Below are 18,747 nucleotides of genomic sequence, written 5' to 3'. Positions count from 1 at the left end.
TAAGTTGCTTGAATGAATAGAGCAGATAGATTGAGAATATAATGATATTAAAGACTTTATATACATCTCAGTGTAGAGCAGCATTGATTTCCTAAGCTAACCTACCATCTAGTGCCCACTTTAGTTTCTACAGCCTCTGCCACACTGCTTTGAGCAGAAAGGCTCCTTTGTAATAAAGGAGCCTCTCTGCTCATAATGAAATAAAAAAAGACCTGTGTGCTCATTGACTGAATGAGTACACAGTTGGGTCAGTATATTTAGCAGCATTTTTGTGTCTGCAAAGAAACCCGTGTGAATTGGTAAATGTGGATATTTCATATGAAGTGCCTTGAATAGTTCAAAGATTGTGCAGTCCATTACTCAATCAGTTTATTAGACTGATTATTTTCCACCATGTAGAAAGTTTATACATGCAAAAATAAAAAAATATGGTGTGTCCATGTCAATAACCAGATTTTTAGAACTGGATATTGAAAATAGGATAAACATGATTTCAGTTTGTTAGAATGACAACTGAATAAACTTTATACTCAAATATCTTACTGTCAGCTAGTGCAGCTCATTAAATGTAATTGCAATCCCAACTGAGATGTCAGGCTTTTAGGCTGCAATTATTTTTGTATGTAGTAGTACATGAAATGTTTACAACAATGCCTGCAGAAAGGCCTTTGAGTTTACAATAGTGCCACTGTTACACTTTATAGAAGTACCTTTATTTTAAACAAAGGAAAAACTTTTCTTCTTTTGAAAAATATCAAGTTATTGCTAAAGCAGTAGTGTAATTTTCATGCTTTCTAATATTTGCACATTTTTGAGTTGAGAAATACATACATACAAAGCTCTGATTATATCTGTGTTTTCCTTGATAACCAAGCAAATAGACTCATGATACCCATGCAATATTGTCCAGTAAAGTCACAATCACACATTATGACCAAATTGTGCGACACTTCTGTCAACCTCAGTAGTAGAGTCACTAAAGCTAGCAAAGTCCAAGCTTCTCTTACGAAGCTCAGACTTTAAAGGAGGACCGCCTGTCACAATAAACTATTTCACTGTATGTATAAACCAGGTTAAAGCGCTGTGGGGTGTGCATAAATGTCCACCGTACCTCTCATATTAGGCGGACAGTGTCATTATTTCTGCTGCAGGGGGCTTCACTGCAGGTGTCTAATAAACTCTAAAATACCTTCAGTCCATCCATTATTAATCTGAATTTTATATTCTCTGACATACTTTGCCCACTCTATTGTAATATGTATTCAGACTGTGCATTACCACGACACAAGATGTGTTCAAAGAAAGATGGCACATGAAGGTGCATGCAGGTGAACGAATGGAGCAGCCGTCACTAGAAACTGAAACTATCAGGACTTATAAAATCCATCTATATGGCCTTTAACTTGTTTTCATGTAGGCTCATTTTTTATGTCTGTTCTAAAATTATATTGATATAAAGTGTTTTCAAAAATATGTCCAAGTTAATGTTGCAGACTGAGTGAGTTGTTTTTAGATGCATTGTTTGGATCTGCGCTCAGACCTTGCACGCAGAGTCCAATTCCCAAATTATTAAAAGAAAAATTTTGAAACAGTGAGGCCAATTTTGCCGTTCTTTCACTCCTTGGTAAATAAAAAGGAAACACTGTCATCTATGTACTTCTGACAGGGCGTATCTTATAATTCTGTTCCTTATCACAAGTTGGGCTCTGCAGTGCTGTGCCAAGTTGGAGAGACACAGTGCAGCTTTTCAGTTCAGTATCTTTATTACATGGCTGAGTAAAAAACCCTGGCCTTTGACTATTATGCTCTTTGGTTGAAATACACACAATACATGGGCACCATGTTTAAAGTGAAGTTTCAGGGAGAGAAACAGAGAAAAGGAGCTGCAGCTGCTGCTCTGAACCATCAAACAACCATCTAGACAGATGCAAAAAAAAAGAAGCAAAAATTCAAACCTGTTCCAAAAAAAAAAAAGAAAAGGAAAAAAAAGAAAAGACATTTAAGTAACGATAGTTCATGTCATTGCCCAGTTAACAGATTATCCAAATAAGGATGACACTTGAGCTCTCTGCTGATGGATGAAGTACACCACCCCTTTTACACTTGTACAATGGAAGTTTTGTGTCACACGTTTTGAGCATACCATAACATTTTCCAAACTTGTTATTAACAATCACATGAAGAGAATACTTATGTACTACACCGTTTCTAGATTTAATGGATGGTGATGAATTTTTTTGACTAATTCACCCTTTCATTTTTTCCACAGATCATTTCAAGCCAACATCCATCTCCAGAAGGACTGACCTCCATTCAGTGTCCCCAGCCAAAGAAACAGACTCCACCCAACCACAGTGGAGTCCTGGATCTGTAGCAGTTCCACACATGTCGGGCCTTTGATTACAGAAAACTAACTGGCAGAAGATGTGATCTTCTCACATTACCAACATGGATTTCTGCAGCTGCCGGAGAGTCCAGGAGAATCATTGGAAGACGTCTGCCACCTCAGCCCTCCATGTTGGTTTGTCACCTCAGCTCTAATGGAAGGAAATTAAAGCTTGGTGCAGTTCTGCGACTTCACTCTTCATACGAGCTGCTTTTTCCTGCTAACATTGAGCAGAAAATGCTATCTTTACCAAAGGCATTGTGGCATGCGAGGATCCTTGGTTTCACAGTCCTGTGCTCAATCTAGAAGATCCAGCCCCTCTCTTCTTTTCTATCTCCTCTTAAAGTAAAAGTCTGCCGTGGAGAAAGGAATAAAACTTAATGCAGGCTTTTCTGGTATGACTGACCTCATGTTACACCGACTGTCACGACGGAAATAAATGGCAATGTCACACTGAATGAATAAGACAGTAATAATGATGTACACACGCAGTGACCGAGGTTGTTGGCGTGTTTCTATCCACGGTTTGCTCTGTTTCTATCTACATTCCAGATCGGAACTGCTGAAACCTTTTGCTTCCACTCTTCCTCGAATTTCTGCATTTCTTGAATGCTGATTCTGCTTACTTTCTAACCCCTGCCCAATATTCTTGCCATGTCTTTAAAGAAGTGTATAGTGGATTTAAAAAATGTAGGAATCTGGAATGCATGGAACTTTATATCCAAGACCTTACACTGTTCATCATTACAAATCAGAGGCCATAAAAAACTGGGATACACATCTTAGCTTGATAATGTAAACTATAACAAAAGGGATGATTCTGGAGCAACACAGGAAATGAGCCACGGGAATAAGAGGAGCCTTTTGTGTTTTTTTAAGAAAAATAATGGTATCAGAGTGAAGCAGTAGTTTGTGGTAGGGTTGTTTTTCAGCCATTATAAAGCCATTAAGACAACATTTACCTGCAGTGCTTGTGCTGATACTGCAACTGCTCCACAACATGGCCCTCATTTATTTCATGTTGTTGTAGATGCTTATCATTTGCTTATCATGTCCTCTTCTTTTTTTTCTTTTTTTTTTTTTTTTTTTTTTGTTAAGTTTTGTTATTTGCCTGGTTTTTACTTTTTGTTACAGGTAACCAATATCGCCTTAATCATTCAAAAGTCTTTTATTTTGAAGTAAAGTGACATATTTTTTATTACACCCTGTGAACATATATTTTCATCACTCACTTTTTTATGTATTTAGTAATATCAGCTGGAACACTGGCCACAGTGAGATTGATTTATATTTTTTGAATTTGTTTTTGATAATTGTTAGTGATATTATTTTTCTTTATGTTTTGTATTGTTTTGTTATCTTCATCAAGCCCCTGGTCAATTTTCTGACTCTTATTTATTATCAATACTTATCAAAGCAATAGAGTAAGTGGTAAGGAAGCTAAGAGCACAATCTTGTGTTATTTTAAAAGTTGCTGGAACAGTAATGTGTTGCCTCCGTCTGTCTAATTTACCACCGATGAACCATAAGTCAAACGTACCACGAAGCATACTCTAGTAATGTACCACTTCTGTACTGATACATCAGAGAAATGGATGAACAAGAGTTTGGTACCACCCAGATCTTCTCCTTCAACCTACAGTGAGACGTCACGTCTTTAGGCGGCGGATCGGAGTGAAAAGCTGCTCAAAGGGGGCAGCTGGTGACTGATCCGCAGCACTGCAGGGCAGCAGAGAGGCACTGAAAGCAGACCAGTCACACTTTACTGCAGAACTGGACTTGATGTCGCCACCTGCAGGGGTTTGGGTTTGATCCTTCTGACCCCTCCGATACGGACGGAGTCTTGGGAAAAGCACCGTCTAGCTCCTTACACATAAGTGTGAATCAGCATGTGTCTTCACTCTGTCAGCTGTGCACAGTGCACGGGAAAGCACACTCTTCAACGGAGTCATAAAGAGAGAAAAAAACAGCACTCATGTGACTGAGGAACCAAAAACATCACACTTGGTTGTGTCACGAAGCCACTCGCCTTTTTTAACTTTTCATTTTCTATTGTGGTGGCGTCCAGACCTGCAACCCAACCCCCCTAAAAAAAGAAAAAAAAAAAAAAAAAACCTCTCAGACTGTCAGCTGTCATGGATACTTCTCAGGTCAGTGTTCTCCCTGCTGTTGCTCCTGCAGTGCATTGTGGGATCTGTGGTTCGGTACTCAAAAACACACTCTGTCGGGCCAAATATTGTGAGGCCTTCAACGAACCAACCAACTTCTGCTGTATATTGTCTGTGTGAACGCTCGCTGGGAACCTTCGCATGCTGCCCGGCGCAGAAAAAACCTCAAAGTCACCTCTATATTGTTCTGTTCCTAATGTTTGTATGTAAGTGTGTGAAGGTCCGTATGCGTGTATTTAACAACCATCATACAATGTGGAAAAGAAAAGAAAAACAAGACAAACACAAGTTCAACCACAAACAAATATGGTGGGCAGAAGAGGCGACCTCTCATCTCCAGTCCTTCTATGCAATGAATCATAATCGGGAAAACATGATGAGGAAAACACTCAAAAGGGAATAGTCTTACAAGCATTGTTTATCACACCTGAGTTAGTCCAATATCAAGACTGCTTTGTTGTGGAATTCCTCATAGTTTCAAATAAGGAGATAACAGGACAGAAATGTAGGAAATAATAAGAAGGCTCTTTGTGTTTGTTCAGGATCCTCTCTAGTTGGAGCCTCTGCCAAAGAGATTTCAAAGTAAAACAAGGGCAGGAGCAAGTCCAATATACAGGAAAAGATGTCAATAATCTATTTAGGAACAAAAGATTTATATAAATATAGAATATACATTTTGCAATATATCCCTTATATAGTTTGTGTCTACAGAGGGGTGAAGAAGTTAAGGTCCCTTTATGGCGATTTTTTTTAGTTGCCATCCAAAATTACAAGTGTTCAGCCACTTTAATGTGCCCTTTTTGCCATGTTGCTAGAATCAGAGATATTTAAGAGTATTTAGGTCAAACACAAAGCCAGTTCAAATATTTATATACACATATAATAGATACAAATGTAGATGATATTATATTGATGTGGGCTACTGTTGAAGCACTATTTAAGGTATTCCTTGATGGAATTAACTGGTGTGAGAGTGAGTTTGTGTGCGTGTGTTTAAGCGTTCAAAAGTGCACTGCCACGACAGATTAAGATTTATAAGCTAATTACACTGTGGAAAATAAATTACTGTACCTCAGTCACAAAATTATCTAAAAGTTTATCAACCTAACACTATGTGATGAGCAAATATAAAGAGAGGCTATTTATGAAAAGTTTAAAAGAGCTGGTTTATGCAGTAAGAACTTCAAAACTCCTAAAAACAATATAAGCACGGCCTAATAAGTCACTGACACTGTAGAATAAGTCTTTATATTTTTTGTGAAGCATTTATGAGATGATTTATCAATGTGAGAATTTATTTTATCATACTAAGAGGGGTTAAGGCGCAGGATGGGAGTTCAGAAAGAAAAGATATAAACAGAGGGTTTAAAAACATTTAATGTGTGAAGTTATGTCCACAATGATTTTATCTATCCCTTCATTTATGCACAGCCTAAATAATTGAGAGGAGTCTGGCTGCAGACCACAGCTCTCAGACGCCCCCTCATGCAGACCAGTACTGTGAGACATCGCCTCTGTCAGGACACAATTGATGCAACAATGTATTTCCCTTTTTAAAAGGGCTGTTCTTATTATTCAACTGTTTTCTTTAACACAGTCAATATTGTGATTCCCAAGCAAAAACAACACTGCAAACATGACAGACCAAGCAAAATTTCATAAATAGAACCAGGATTAAATAATGGATAGACATGTTTCAGTAGTAGTTGCGCAAAAAGGTGCTCCCTTTAACTGTGTTAGCTTAAGCTAACACAGTTATGCTAACTACATAGTTAACGTGTCAATCTAAGCCAATATAGTAATGTTAGCTTTTGCAAAATGAGCTTTCAGAGATATCTATCCTATAGATACTAATCATTTAATTATCTATGTTGAGCTTTAGCAAATGTAGCTAATGCCAGCATAGCTACATTTGCTAAAGCTCAACATAGATAGTGTAGCATAGCTCCATTACCTATGTAGCTAAGATAGTCTAGTTAGTTTTAGCAAATGTAACAAAAGCTAACGTAGCTTTGTTCGCTTTAGCTACATAGCTTATGCTAGCTGTTTGCTGTGAATAAAATTTAGGTTAATGACATTTGCAAAATTGTAAAAGTGTGGTTACGTAGGTAATGGATCTACATAGCTAATTTAGCTTTGTTAGCATTTGCTGCTTTAGCTATGTAGCTATTTAATGTGAATAAATGATGGGTTTTTGAGGTTTGTGAAACCCTAAACAGTGTACCGTCTTCAGCTACATTAGCTTCGTAGCTTGCATTGGTGTCCTAACTCTTACCAGAAGTTTAATCTGATTTTACTTAGAAAGTCTTCGTGTGTATTTCTGTCCCGACAGAGGTGGTGTCTCACAGTAGTGTTCTTCACTAGGGGGCATCAGAGAGCTGCGGTCTGCAGCTAGACTGTGTTGAAATGATCAGGTAAATAAAGATGAAAGTTTTCCTGATTATCTCTGGTTGTTTATACCTTGTATTAACATAGGTTTTAGGCATTTACATTCTAAGTGATAATCCTTTATGCTCGGTGTGAATGCACCTTTGTGTATACTGAGTATGGTTTGACATCTGACAGCTTAGCCTGCGTACAGAGGTGGTCTCGGATACCTTCATCTGGATTGGCTTGGTTGTGTAGACCCAACATGTTCTGGCATGTATTGAACAGCCAAATCAGTTTGCAGTAGTCCACTAGTAAACACAAAACAACACTTTGTTTATGTCTGTCCTTTTTTGCTCGTAGTGATAAGAATTCCGGCTTTTTGTAAAAGATCATTTGGCCCAACACAGTAATAAAGTCGAGCTTTGTGCTACTAGCAGGCTTTTTGATACCATTTTGACTTTTTTGTGACCATTAAACATCAACAGAAATGGAAAAAAGGCATGCTTGTGACAGAATGTTGGATAAAATTGCCAGTGATTTCCCTTCACACAGCATGCATGGATGCACTGGTGTAGTGCAGAATATACACTGATATACTGAGTATACCCACTTATTTTTTGTTTCCATAGAGTTTACCCACCTCTAAATAAAAAGTATGCTTAATAAAAAAAGTTATATAAATGAAGAGTTTACTCACCTGTACACTCACCACTACACCACTGGGGATACTAAGGTCAAGTGAGAGAGCTAGATGATTGTGGCTGCTGGTGTGTTAGAGGCAGACAGAGGAGAAGTTTGAGTGCCAGTCATCACTGAAGATGTATTGTTGATGCATAGTTTGAACACGTACTGAACAGGTATCCAGATGCTTAGAACAGATGTTAATGCAAATGTAAACAACCTTTGAGATTAAAAGACAGGTGTGTATCAGAACTGTCAGTTCTGCTCAGAAGAGTCAGTGGATAACTTGTGATGAGAGACTTAAAACTGAAATCCATACTTAAAATGTAGTGGTCAGAATTATATTCAAGAGGAGTTGTGAACCATTCTGGGGCAGTTTCTTTGGCCTCATTCATTCCTTTACTCCAGATGTGTTTGGATCTACTTCTCCTTCACATCATGTGCACATGGCTTGCTGCTGACTAGCAGTTTAGAAGCCCAGGGCGATCCTTTCACAGGTTCACTGCCAGCATGTCAGTGAAATAACCATGGACACAGAAAATTAGGAAAACTTGTCAAAGTAGAACACAAACAGTAAATGGTAAATAGACATGACCCATTCTAATCCCATTCATACACATTTACATGACACTGGCACAGCAGTGGGAGCAATTTGTGCTCAAGTGTCCCATCCAGACACTTGTCATGTGGCTGCAGGAGCTCTTCCTCACCACTGAACCACAGTTGCCCCAAAATAATCTGAAAAAGAGTTAAAATGATTGATACAGCTTCCTCCATTATGTCTTTTGTTTTGGAAATTTGTCTAAGGTTGTTCATAAAATGTCACTTTGCCTCAGGAAAGCAAGAATTAAAAGCATCGTCGCTAAGATGGTGAAGAGACAATGGAGAATAAAGAATGGATAGATGCAGTTGCAATAAATCTGATGTTTCATATACAACATTAATGTGATCTTCCCATAGTGAGTAATAAGGGGGCTCAGTAATATATTAATAAATCAGCCATTTCGATGTAAATAACGTGGAAACGTGTCACATGTTCTGCTCCAGTGTGAATACAGCCACTGAAGGTGACTTAAATATGCATAGCAGCAAGGGCTTAAAAAAAAACAATACTGAAGAAAGCCATTCTGTTACTGCCCAATAGCCAGTGGTGGTCTCTGTCTATACTCTGAAGTGTGTCTGTCTATTTCCTGGAGAGCAACCGACTTTCTTTAAGATCAATCAATCTGTGGTCAAAGTAGCACCACATGATCGCCTGTTTTTAACAGTTGTTTAAAGCACAAATGTAGACAACAGTTAAACATCAAAGTAGGGTTGTATTTCAGATTTAAATTATTTTTTCTACCCATAACCCCTTGAGAATAGAACAAGTATTGTTTAAATGAGTGATAAATATATCATTTAAAATGTCTAAATATTCAAAGCGTTATTTTTCTCTCATCCAGTTAGGTTCTATTATTATTTAGCATACAGAGGCTCAAATTTATAGATATGTAGCCAAGAGAGGTTGCTTTCATTAGATCTGTTCTCAAAAGAAATCTTCAAACTTTGAATCCTAACCAAAAAGGTAGCAACCAGTGCTTGTACAGTACGTAGTGTAGTGACTGCATGTGCAGTGGTGACAGAGCGTTGATGTATAGCAGGACCGGAGAAAGGTTTTAAAAGACACAAAAATATATCTATAAATATATATAATAATAAATGTTTTATAGGTGAGAGGTTGTTAAAGAAAGCAGGAATGATGTAATAAACTCAACCATGAGAGAAAAGCTACCAAGTCCATCTTTCACTGTAAAACCATCAGGGAGTGTTTATTCATCGTTCACCTGTAATGAATCATTAAAATAAAATTAAAAATGCATGATCGGGACACCTGCCCCTCCCCTCACCCGTCTCCTGACCTTTTGAACCTCTTTGACCTCCCTCCTCACGGGCTGCCGTATTTTTTCCAGTGTAAATACCAGATGAAAACTGAGCAGAGTTCACTTTGAACAAACAATAAATGCCATGGAAGGCATGTTCTGTACAACATGTAAATCTCAAACTTACCACAACACATACACAGGCATGAGAGAGGCACAAGCCGGTGTGTTTTCAAACCTGAACCTCTGTGCCCACGTGTGTGTAAAGACAAAATACCAAACCAGAGTTGATTTGATGAATAAGTTACTAAAAGTTCATTGTGTACGTATGTGGCTGGCTCGTGCGGACTGTTTCAAACTCATTAAAAAGTCATATTCGGATATGAAAAAATAATAAAAACATATTGGTCTGTGTAGAGTTTCTATACATGTTGTGTTTGTAAAATGAGATGACATGAAAAACTTAAAAAAGGGAAAAATATTCTGGCTTCCATGTCATTTTCTTTGGGGTTGTTTTAAGGGGTGATGGGGATGAAGAGGGGTGAGAGGGTGATTTGAACACTGGAGATGTGTAAAAACATATATAAATATATAAAATAATCCAATTGAATGAAGAAAAGATGGTGAAAATAAACTACAGAAAAAGGTGGAGAGCCTAAAAATGATTACAAAGTGTTCCATTCACTGTTGTAAGTGCAATGAGCTAACTTTCCTGTTTCCCCATTGTAAAACCTTGTGTATGTTTCCGTGTATTCCTCCTGTAAATGGGTGTAGTAGACCTGGTGCATCATGCCATGTAATGTGATGAATGACAAATTATGACCTTACAATACATTTCAATCAGGAAAATAAATAAAAGACAAATGCATAAAAACAAAAAAGAAGCTGTTGTGAAGCTCTTATTTTGATTTTTGATGTGACTCTGACTGCATCCTGATGTCAAGTTTCATTTATTATACAATAAAAAATTACATTGTTGAATTAATTTCATGTTTTTATTAGATCTTTGTTTGCAAACTGCAAAGAGAATTAACATTTATTTTGTCTTCATGTGAAATACAATCTCTCTTTTTCAGTCTGAGTTAATCAAGGACATTTTCATGTTCATGGGTATTGTAACTAACCTTACAAAACAGATGGATTCGCCCGTTTCTGTGTTTCTCACTGGTGAATCCATCTTGCAAAGCTCCTGTCTGACATGTTTGGGCTTAGAAAGTGACAGGACCAATCAGCGATGAAAGGCAGTACTTTCAGGAGCAGTAGATTCGTGACGTAAGCAAGCAGCAACAAGAGTTGGTGCAATTATGGCGGAAGACATTACCGTGAATGCTGCTAAAGCACCAGTTTTATCAGAAATTGACAACATTTCTTCTTTAAAAGAAGAACAAAGAATAGTAGTGAGTTGTTTACTTTTCAAAAACGACAAAAGTCGTGGACTGACATGTCTGCAGTAGTCGCCATGGTTCACATTATGCAGTTCTATATGTAGTTAATTCCTCGGTAGCTGTGCATGCACACCTTGGTAGCGGCGTTGTCACGTGTTTTGTTGCTCTGATTGGCCCATAAAGATGTGACAGACAGAACGTTCATCCAATCACCCTCTGAGGTTTTTTCAAAGGCTCTGCCCTTTCCAAAACGCTGTGTTTTGAAGGTTTGCCAGATTATATTGTAATTGCATCTGATGGTGAAATACTGTCTTATAAAATGTCACCCTTCTTTACAATGGTTATTAAGGATCAAGAAATTATCAGTCCAAGCCTGAGTGAAGTCAGCCATTTGGTTACTGACGGGAGCTTTTGAGTCCAATCCACTGCAGCTGTCTTGTTGACATCACTGGCTCAAACTGGCAAAGCTGAGGCAGGCCTCAAGCCTCCTGACTAACAGTGACACCATGCTGGCTTGGAGTCATATCAGCCTAATCCTGATAACACATAAATCTACATCCTCATTTACCTCCTTCCTCATTTCATTTTCTGTCTTTCTATTTTTGCACATTTGTCACATTTAAACGTTTCAGATTATCAAAGAAATTGTAATCTAAGAAAATAATCTGAGTTTTTTAATGATTGTATTTATTTAGGGAAAAAAGCCGTCTAAACCTACATGGCCCAATATGAAAGCATAAAGCCCTCCTTGGTAAATCCTGAATTAACTGTGATTAACCACATTATTTTGGAAGCTGGTTTCAATTTCACCAGCCACATTCAGGCCTGATTACCTTTAGACCTGTTTAATCAAGAAATCCCTTAAAGGGGACATATTATGCAAAAATCACTTTTTCAGGCTTTTCTAACCAAAATGTGTCCCTGGCCTGTCCACAATCCCCTCAAATATCAGAAAAAATCCATTCCCTTCCCCCTCTCTTTCTCTACCTTTCAGAAAATGTGTGCTAAAACAAGCCATTCTCAGGTTTTACCCTCATGAAGTCATATGGGGAGTAAGCACCAGCCTCAGTGCTGATCTGTCCACTCTTGAGCCCTTTCTAAAAGGTAATGAACAACGGTTTTAAAATTGATCTACAGATAAATGCAGCTGTAAAAGATAGTTTTTATCATCTTTGTCTTTTACCCAAGACCTCTTTATTTTTTAATGACTTTGAGAAGGTTATGCAAGCTTTGATCACGATTTGTCTTGATTATTGTAATGAACTTTATTTTGGTGCCAGCCCAGCCTCTCTTAATCGTTTAAAGCTCATTCAAAACGTCGCAGCTCATCTCTTAACTGGTCAACGTAAATATGATCCTACGATACGATCCTCTGACCAGTGTCTTCTCACCATCTCAAGATCAAGGTTTAAGCTCAGGGATGACCAAGTGTTTTCAGTGGATGCACCAAAGCTCTGGAATGCTCTTCCTCTTCATGTTCACCAGTCCACATCGCTGCTTGTCTTAAAATCGAACTTAGAAACACACTTTTACTCCACAGCTTTTGACTCTTCTAAAGAGTTTTTTTTTTTTTTTTTTTTTTTTTTTTTTATCCTTTCTGTTTTTATTGATCCATTTATGCCCTCTGGTTTTTACTTTGGTCCTGTGTTTGAGTTTTATTGTTTTTCATTTCTACTGTGCAGCACTTTGGTCAGTATTTTGCTGTCTTTACTAATAAACTTTGATTGGATTGGGTTGACAATGATGATAAATTGAAATATTTAATGTGCTTTTCAGAAATTTTAACACCAAGCTACGGCTTTCAGTTTTCTTGCTGTGTTTTTCTTTGATTAATTTTCTTTAACATGCGTTCTCATTTTTTTCTTCCAGTTTTAGAGGCCAAGTGCATGTATAATGAAAAACATGTATGTGCTTTTGCTTCAGTTCCCTGCAGAGGTAGGAGATATTCATTCATCCACTTGCACTGCTTAAACTTAGGGGTTTGTCCGACAGGACCAAAGCTTATTCTGCACAGGACACCAGTTGAGACCAGAACCTCCTGAAACCTGAGTTTATGTTTGGAATTCATTTTAGTTTCTCCCACTTATTTCAGATAAATATGATGTGATAAATTCAGAATCCCAGGCTTGTCTTTAAACAGGAATTAGTTTTTACAAGGGCTATTGGCGTTGACACATTAATGCTCATGGTTACTCTGTAAACCTTAATGCCTTAACATAATCACACAAATTAATTATATGACCAAGTTTGACCACATTTCCTCCCGTAGTCCCACAGCAGATGCTGAAATGCCTGAAGGTGAAAGTTAATTTAAAACCAAAGTTTTCTGTCAGCAAAGGCGCTCACATAAACAAGGATCAAGTTGTAGTCCTCAAGCTATACTAGCGGAGTGCAGCAGATGTGGATTAGTCAACAAAATGACAACTAAGCCCAACTAATGCAATTGCTAATTGGGCTACCAAAGACTGCAGACCATCAACATCACTGAAGACGTGGCAGGCAGTTTACCTTCACTTAGCAGTTTATTGATACTCAGTATGGAGATCTGTGCTAAGAACCCTGAGCATGTAATAAATAATAAAGAGGAGACAAAGTCAAAGGCTGAAATTAGGATTTTATTAGTAGACATTTCCCCAGTTTATGTTTCTACCAAGCTGTCCACAGATTGGATATGACCCCCTAACTGTCCCCCACCTCAAAATAAAACATCTGGTACAATTTTCTCACCAAAAACTGTTTAAATACTATAAAAATAAATCAATTGCACAAAATAATATGCCATTTTGCTTGTGATTACCTCTGTGCAGCACTTGTACACGTATACATAACATCAACAACCCGGTGGTACAGTCCAAGAGAGGGAGGGGTAAAATTCAACGGGAGGACCAACACGCAAAGCAACATGAAACCTAAATCCAGCGTAAGGACAGAGCATTAGTTTGTGATGGCTGGAGAGATTATGATTGGAGATTTTTAATATTCTTACTCAGTATTCTGACAATCTCACCTTTACAGTCAAATCCACAGAGACGTTTGCTCTTTTTAGTGATGTGGCACTTTACCTGTGTGTTAATCTCACACCATTCTGTTGCAATTATTGAGTAGTGTTTGTACACGTGACTTTTTTGATTACATGTTAAATATACAGAAACACGTCTTTTGGGGGTTTATTCTTCAATTCTAGCAGCCAGAAAAGTGCATTCACACCTTGTAGTTAAATCTGACAGCATAAGTAAATGTAACATCATCAGTAAATAAAGGTTAAAGTGTGATGTTGAAGCCTTGTCTAGATGCTCTGATCATCTTCAAACAGATTAATGTGTTTTAGTGAGTGGAAAACTTATGGAACGAAATGGAAAACAAACATTTTTCTGCATAAAACCTGAAACATCATAAATAACACACATTAAAGAAACAACACAAAAACACAAGGAAATGAAGTGAAAAATTCAGGCACAAACATGACATGTAAATATAATTTTAAACACACATGACACATGGAAATAAGTTGGTCCAAGATGTGAAACAAGGCTGGGTGTAGTGCCTAGTAGTTCAAGTTATTATAATGTCCAATAATTTGGAATATATTAAGATGTTCTAAGAGAGGCAAAGTCTTTTTTTAGAAATCTATTAGAAAATTTAATCGATGATTCCAACCATGAGTGTCAAGATGTTGTAGGGGAAGTGAAGTTTAATAACATCAGATATATACTGTTCATGTTGAGGTGCAAAAGTTGCATAGAGTTGGTACTGAGAAATCCAAACTGGTCCCAAATGCACTGGTGAAAACTACTAAACATGTGGGTTTGAAATTAAAAGGATCAAATGCATTAAACCAGGGAGTTACCTCATAATGTCTGCACTTATTTTATGCACATTTTTTATTCATTGTGCCATGAACAGAGGCAAAACCAAGGGATTATGGTCCATACTTTCAGCAGTCTTCAACAGTGCAGATGGGATATGCAGGTTATGTGAGGAATATTTAAGTGTAAGGAGAGCTGAGGGTCAGGTTTAATCTGTTCAGATTAATTTCTCTATTTAAAATTCTGATGCTCAGTGTTCTTCTATCACTCAACTTTTGACAGGTTGTATCCAAAAGCAACAACCAAAGGGTATGAAAATATTATTTATGCTCTGATCTATGATTTAATCTGCAGTGGGTTGCACCAGCTATGCTCAAACTCAAACATAACCTAGTCTGAAGGTAACCACACTTCAGTTGTTGCACCAGCTGAGTGTCAAAATAGGCTTCATTCTTACATCTTCCTCTAAGTAGGCATACAATCGTTGGTAAATACAGTTACCATGGTGTATTGTTTATGTGGGGTTAGCGTGGAGGATGGCAGCCTTTAGCAGCTTTAGTGAATTCTACCCTGAAGCTAACATCCTTCAGAAATGTACGATGACTTTCATTTTTAATGACACAGATCGTTTCATCTGTTTAACAGTGACGTAGCTTTAAATTACTTCATGTTATTTAGGATTTCACCATTATGTCAGCTGTTTTAAATACAATGGTTTAGATTTACGATGAAGGCTTTAGTTTTCACCAGATCACAATGCTTTTAGATATTTTACAGACATTTTCATCACTGTTTGTCGATTAACTGCACTTAACAGAAGTTGATTTTATCCAGCAGCACTTTGGAAAACACTGCACCAAAACAAGCTTTTAACTGACTGGTCAAATAAAGTGAAAACACCATTTCCCTAAACAGCATATTCATTCTTTCCACAATGCATTGTGAAAAGTAGAGATGGTCGGTATCCCCACAATATTTACCATCATGCATCACAGTTAAAGTGACGCTACACGGCTCTCATACATGACTGACGGGTGAGTGGAGCACTGCAAGCATTGATATAGAGCATAGGAACACAGAACGGTTCATATTTTGTAGCCTTTTTACAGAAATGTATAATATTTTATGATAAAGTGCGAAAATGATGGTAAAGTTACGCTTTTCCCTGCGATGATTGCAGCCATAAAACCATCATCTGCACAAACAAATGAGATACAGCATGAACATGTATGTAATTAGTGTGAAAATCAAACTCAGAACCTTAAATATATTTATCTTTTCATTTTTTTGTGAAAACACACTGAGCAGCTGTTGTTGCTGCCTGTTTTAACTGTGCACCAGAAAAAGTGTCAAGAACAGTTTTTTTATTGTGCAAGTGAAATTAGCACCTGCTACCGGCCACATGCAGGGACTTTTGAGCACGGTGAATTTGCTCAACTTACCAGACGCTGGGGCAGTAAATTAAAAGTAGCTGAGCCTATCAGAGTGACAGTATAATATGTAAATATCATGAACTTGTGAGTGTTAGAGCAGCTGTAGTCCTGACATTTGCAGTGCCAAACATGGACTTTGCTGAACATGATTGCAAACATGGTCACAATAAAAAAGCACACACTGTAAACAGGCTGTCTCACTGAGCCCAGAGTTTTGAATAATAAAGCTCAGAGAGTCAGTGTGATGTCAAGCCGCCGTCAACAGACCTTTTAGAAATATTTAGATTTTTTTCTGTGTGCTAATATTCATTTTTGTTAACTAAATGTGAGTCAAACTGAATTGTTGTCTTGCTTTTGCATGACTGTCAGTGCTGGAACCAGAATCAGTTTCATAGAAATAGATCACCATTTACAGAGAAGCCCCCATAAATTCAATGAAAAGGCAAAACACCAAGAAGAAACAGAGAGGGTGTTGTTTAGTTGCAGTTTTTCCATCTTTTCATTGCTGTTTTCTGTTTTGACGTAATTTCACGCCTCTTTTAAGCAGATCTCCATCTCTTATTTGTTGTTTTAACATTTTAGGTGACTACAGTCACTTTCTTTAACATTGGTGCCTGTTTTTTAATCTTCTGAACATCCATCTTTGAGTCATTTCTCTTCTCTCCTACATCAAGCTTTATTTCTACGAGTGAGCTTTTGTACCTCTGGGCCTGGTTCATATCTATCCATCCCTAACATCAAATCCATCTGAACAGCAGAATCCCACACGTCACATTACATCACACCAACATGAATAATGTTTCCTTTTTCAATCATGCTAAGAAAATTGTGAGATAACTAAATGTTAATGTTGCAGAGTGAGCAAACGTTCACTCTTGTAGTTAATATGGCTTTAAGTGTCTGTACATATTTATACATTCATTCACATGATAGATGTGCATGTATGCATGTATTACTTCCATTAACTCAGTGTTCTTCTATCACTCAGTTTAACACACATGGTGCTTGTGTGTACAGTGGGCATTAAATACAAATTCTAAAATCATTTCCCACCATGTGAGATTTTACTCTGTGGGGGTGAACTTAGACTTGCAAGTGCAGATTTACATGCACATGCAGATACCATCAGATTTTGTCTCCTTTTTGAATTCCACCAGATCCCTGCCTTTATCTTAAAGATTGGTTTCTCTTTAAGTGCCTGAGCAGGAGACTGAGCCTGCATCAAGGTTAAAGCCTGTTGTCTGACCTCCTTTTGGAGGGTAAACAGAACACAGATCATGTACCCATGGGAGCATGATAACTAAGAGTTTCTGTACATGTTGCATGTTTAAAAAGTCAGTTACCCTCAGCTAAGATTTTAAAACAGCAGGTAGCCCAATCGGCCAAGCTGCATGATCTCGAGTTCAGTGGTATCAGTGGTAACTATGCTTTCTTCAATTCAAACAACCGGAGTCAATCATGTTGTTAATCATACTGCGCATTATTTTTTTTACAGGGAGCAATACTAAAAACTATCTTTGCAGACTAACACAGGCTAAAGGCTGAGTGAAAAGTCAAAGTTTACCATCTGCTCAGTCATGTCATCAAATCTGTGCTCTATTCATTCTAGGAGAGGTTCAGATTTTCTGATCCCACTGAAGCTGCACATTCTGCTCTGCTGTAGAGAAAACACCCATTCTCTCTTTGTCTTGATTCGTTTTGATTTAACAGAAGGTCAGTGGAAGGGTAACAGTCAACATTAAAAGTGTTGGGGCTCTGAAGACTAATAAGATTAGGATTTTATTTAAGTCTTGATGTCAAATCTGACATCATGTTTTAAAAGTTTGCTTAATTTCCATTTTTTGAGCATTCCACAAAAGAATAAACATTCTCAGGATCCATCTCCAATCAAAGGATCATTCACATCCCTGATTCCCAGTTCACTAGATGTCCAGACATGTCCGTACTCCACCACTCTAAGTATTATATCTTTTTTAATCATGTTTTTAACATTTATTCTTTTACGATGTGACTTGTGCCACTCAGGAGATTGGCAGGTTCCTCCGATGACAGCCTTTGATTGTTAAAACATTCAACATTCAGGTTCAATCTGTGAGTTTTTGGAGCCGTCATTCCCTTTCCTACGAATACGACAGCTTCAATATACAATCCCTGACCGCTCGGATCTGTCAGAAATACAATGGTTCTTGTGCTCTTGGAGATGCCGAAGCATAGAGATTGAAAAGGTTTGCTGGTTGTTGTTTGAAGAAACCAAAAGATGAGAAGAGGACAGAGGGAAATCTGTTGCATGTTAAAAAATGAAACCTGACTCAGTAGACATGAAGCAGGTTGTTATTTGAGACCGCTGATGACAGAAGTGATGAGCATTTGGCTCCTTTGTGGGTCCTCCTGATCTGCCAGTTAACAGATGATGATAAAGGATGCAGAAGGAAACGCCTTCTAGCTGTTTCTCTCCATTTCTTGACAGGCAGATCATTGCAGGTTATGAAGGAGGAAGAGGAGGATGATGGAGGCTATCAGTAGATATCGGGAAGATCTTGGTAGTTCCTATTGAAGTAGCCACCAGTGTAGAACCAGCCCTGGGAGCCAGTGTATGGGTTAGTCCCCATCTGGAACCACCTGAAGAACACACAGTCAGATTAATGTCTGCAGAATC

The 18,747-nt window shown here is 37.8% G+C and overlaps 2 protein-coding genes across 2 annotated transcripts in view; one reads left to right on the top strand and one right to left on the bottom strand.

The window, feature by feature from the left end:
- Positions 1–10,028, top strand: part of bsna (bassoon presynaptic cytomatrix protein a) — a 181,444-nt gene extending 171,416 nt beyond the window's left edge. Inside the window, exon 17 of the mRNA XM_041798685.1 lies at positions 2,270–10,028. The gene's annotated coding sequence lies outside the window, so the exon portion shown is untranslated. The remainder of the gene's footprint in view (positions 1–2,269) is intronic.
- Positions 10,029–13,459: 3,431 nt separating this feature from the next.
- The window catches only part of LOC121517401 (oxysterol-binding protein-related protein 2-like), a 43,714-nt gene continuing 38,426 nt past the window's right edge, over positions 13,460–18,747 (bottom strand). Inside the window, exon 14 of the mRNA XM_041799117.1 lies at positions 13,460–18,710. Within this exon, the coding sequence (XP_041655051.1) occupies positions 18,608–18,710 (103 nt within the window). The 3' untranslated portion in view covers positions 13,460–18,607. The remainder of the gene's footprint in view (positions 18,711–18,747) is intronic.

The sequence above is a fragment of the Cheilinus undulatus genome, linkage group 11, assembly GCF_018320785.1.
Source record: "Cheilinus undulatus linkage group 11, ASM1832078v1, whole genome shotgun sequence".
NCBI classification, from domain to species: domain Eukaryota; kingdom Metazoa; phylum Chordata; class Actinopteri; order Labriformes; family Labridae; genus Cheilinus; species Cheilinus undulatus.
Note: the sequence above shows the minus strand (reverse complement) of the source record. Positions and strands in the feature narration are given on the sequence as shown.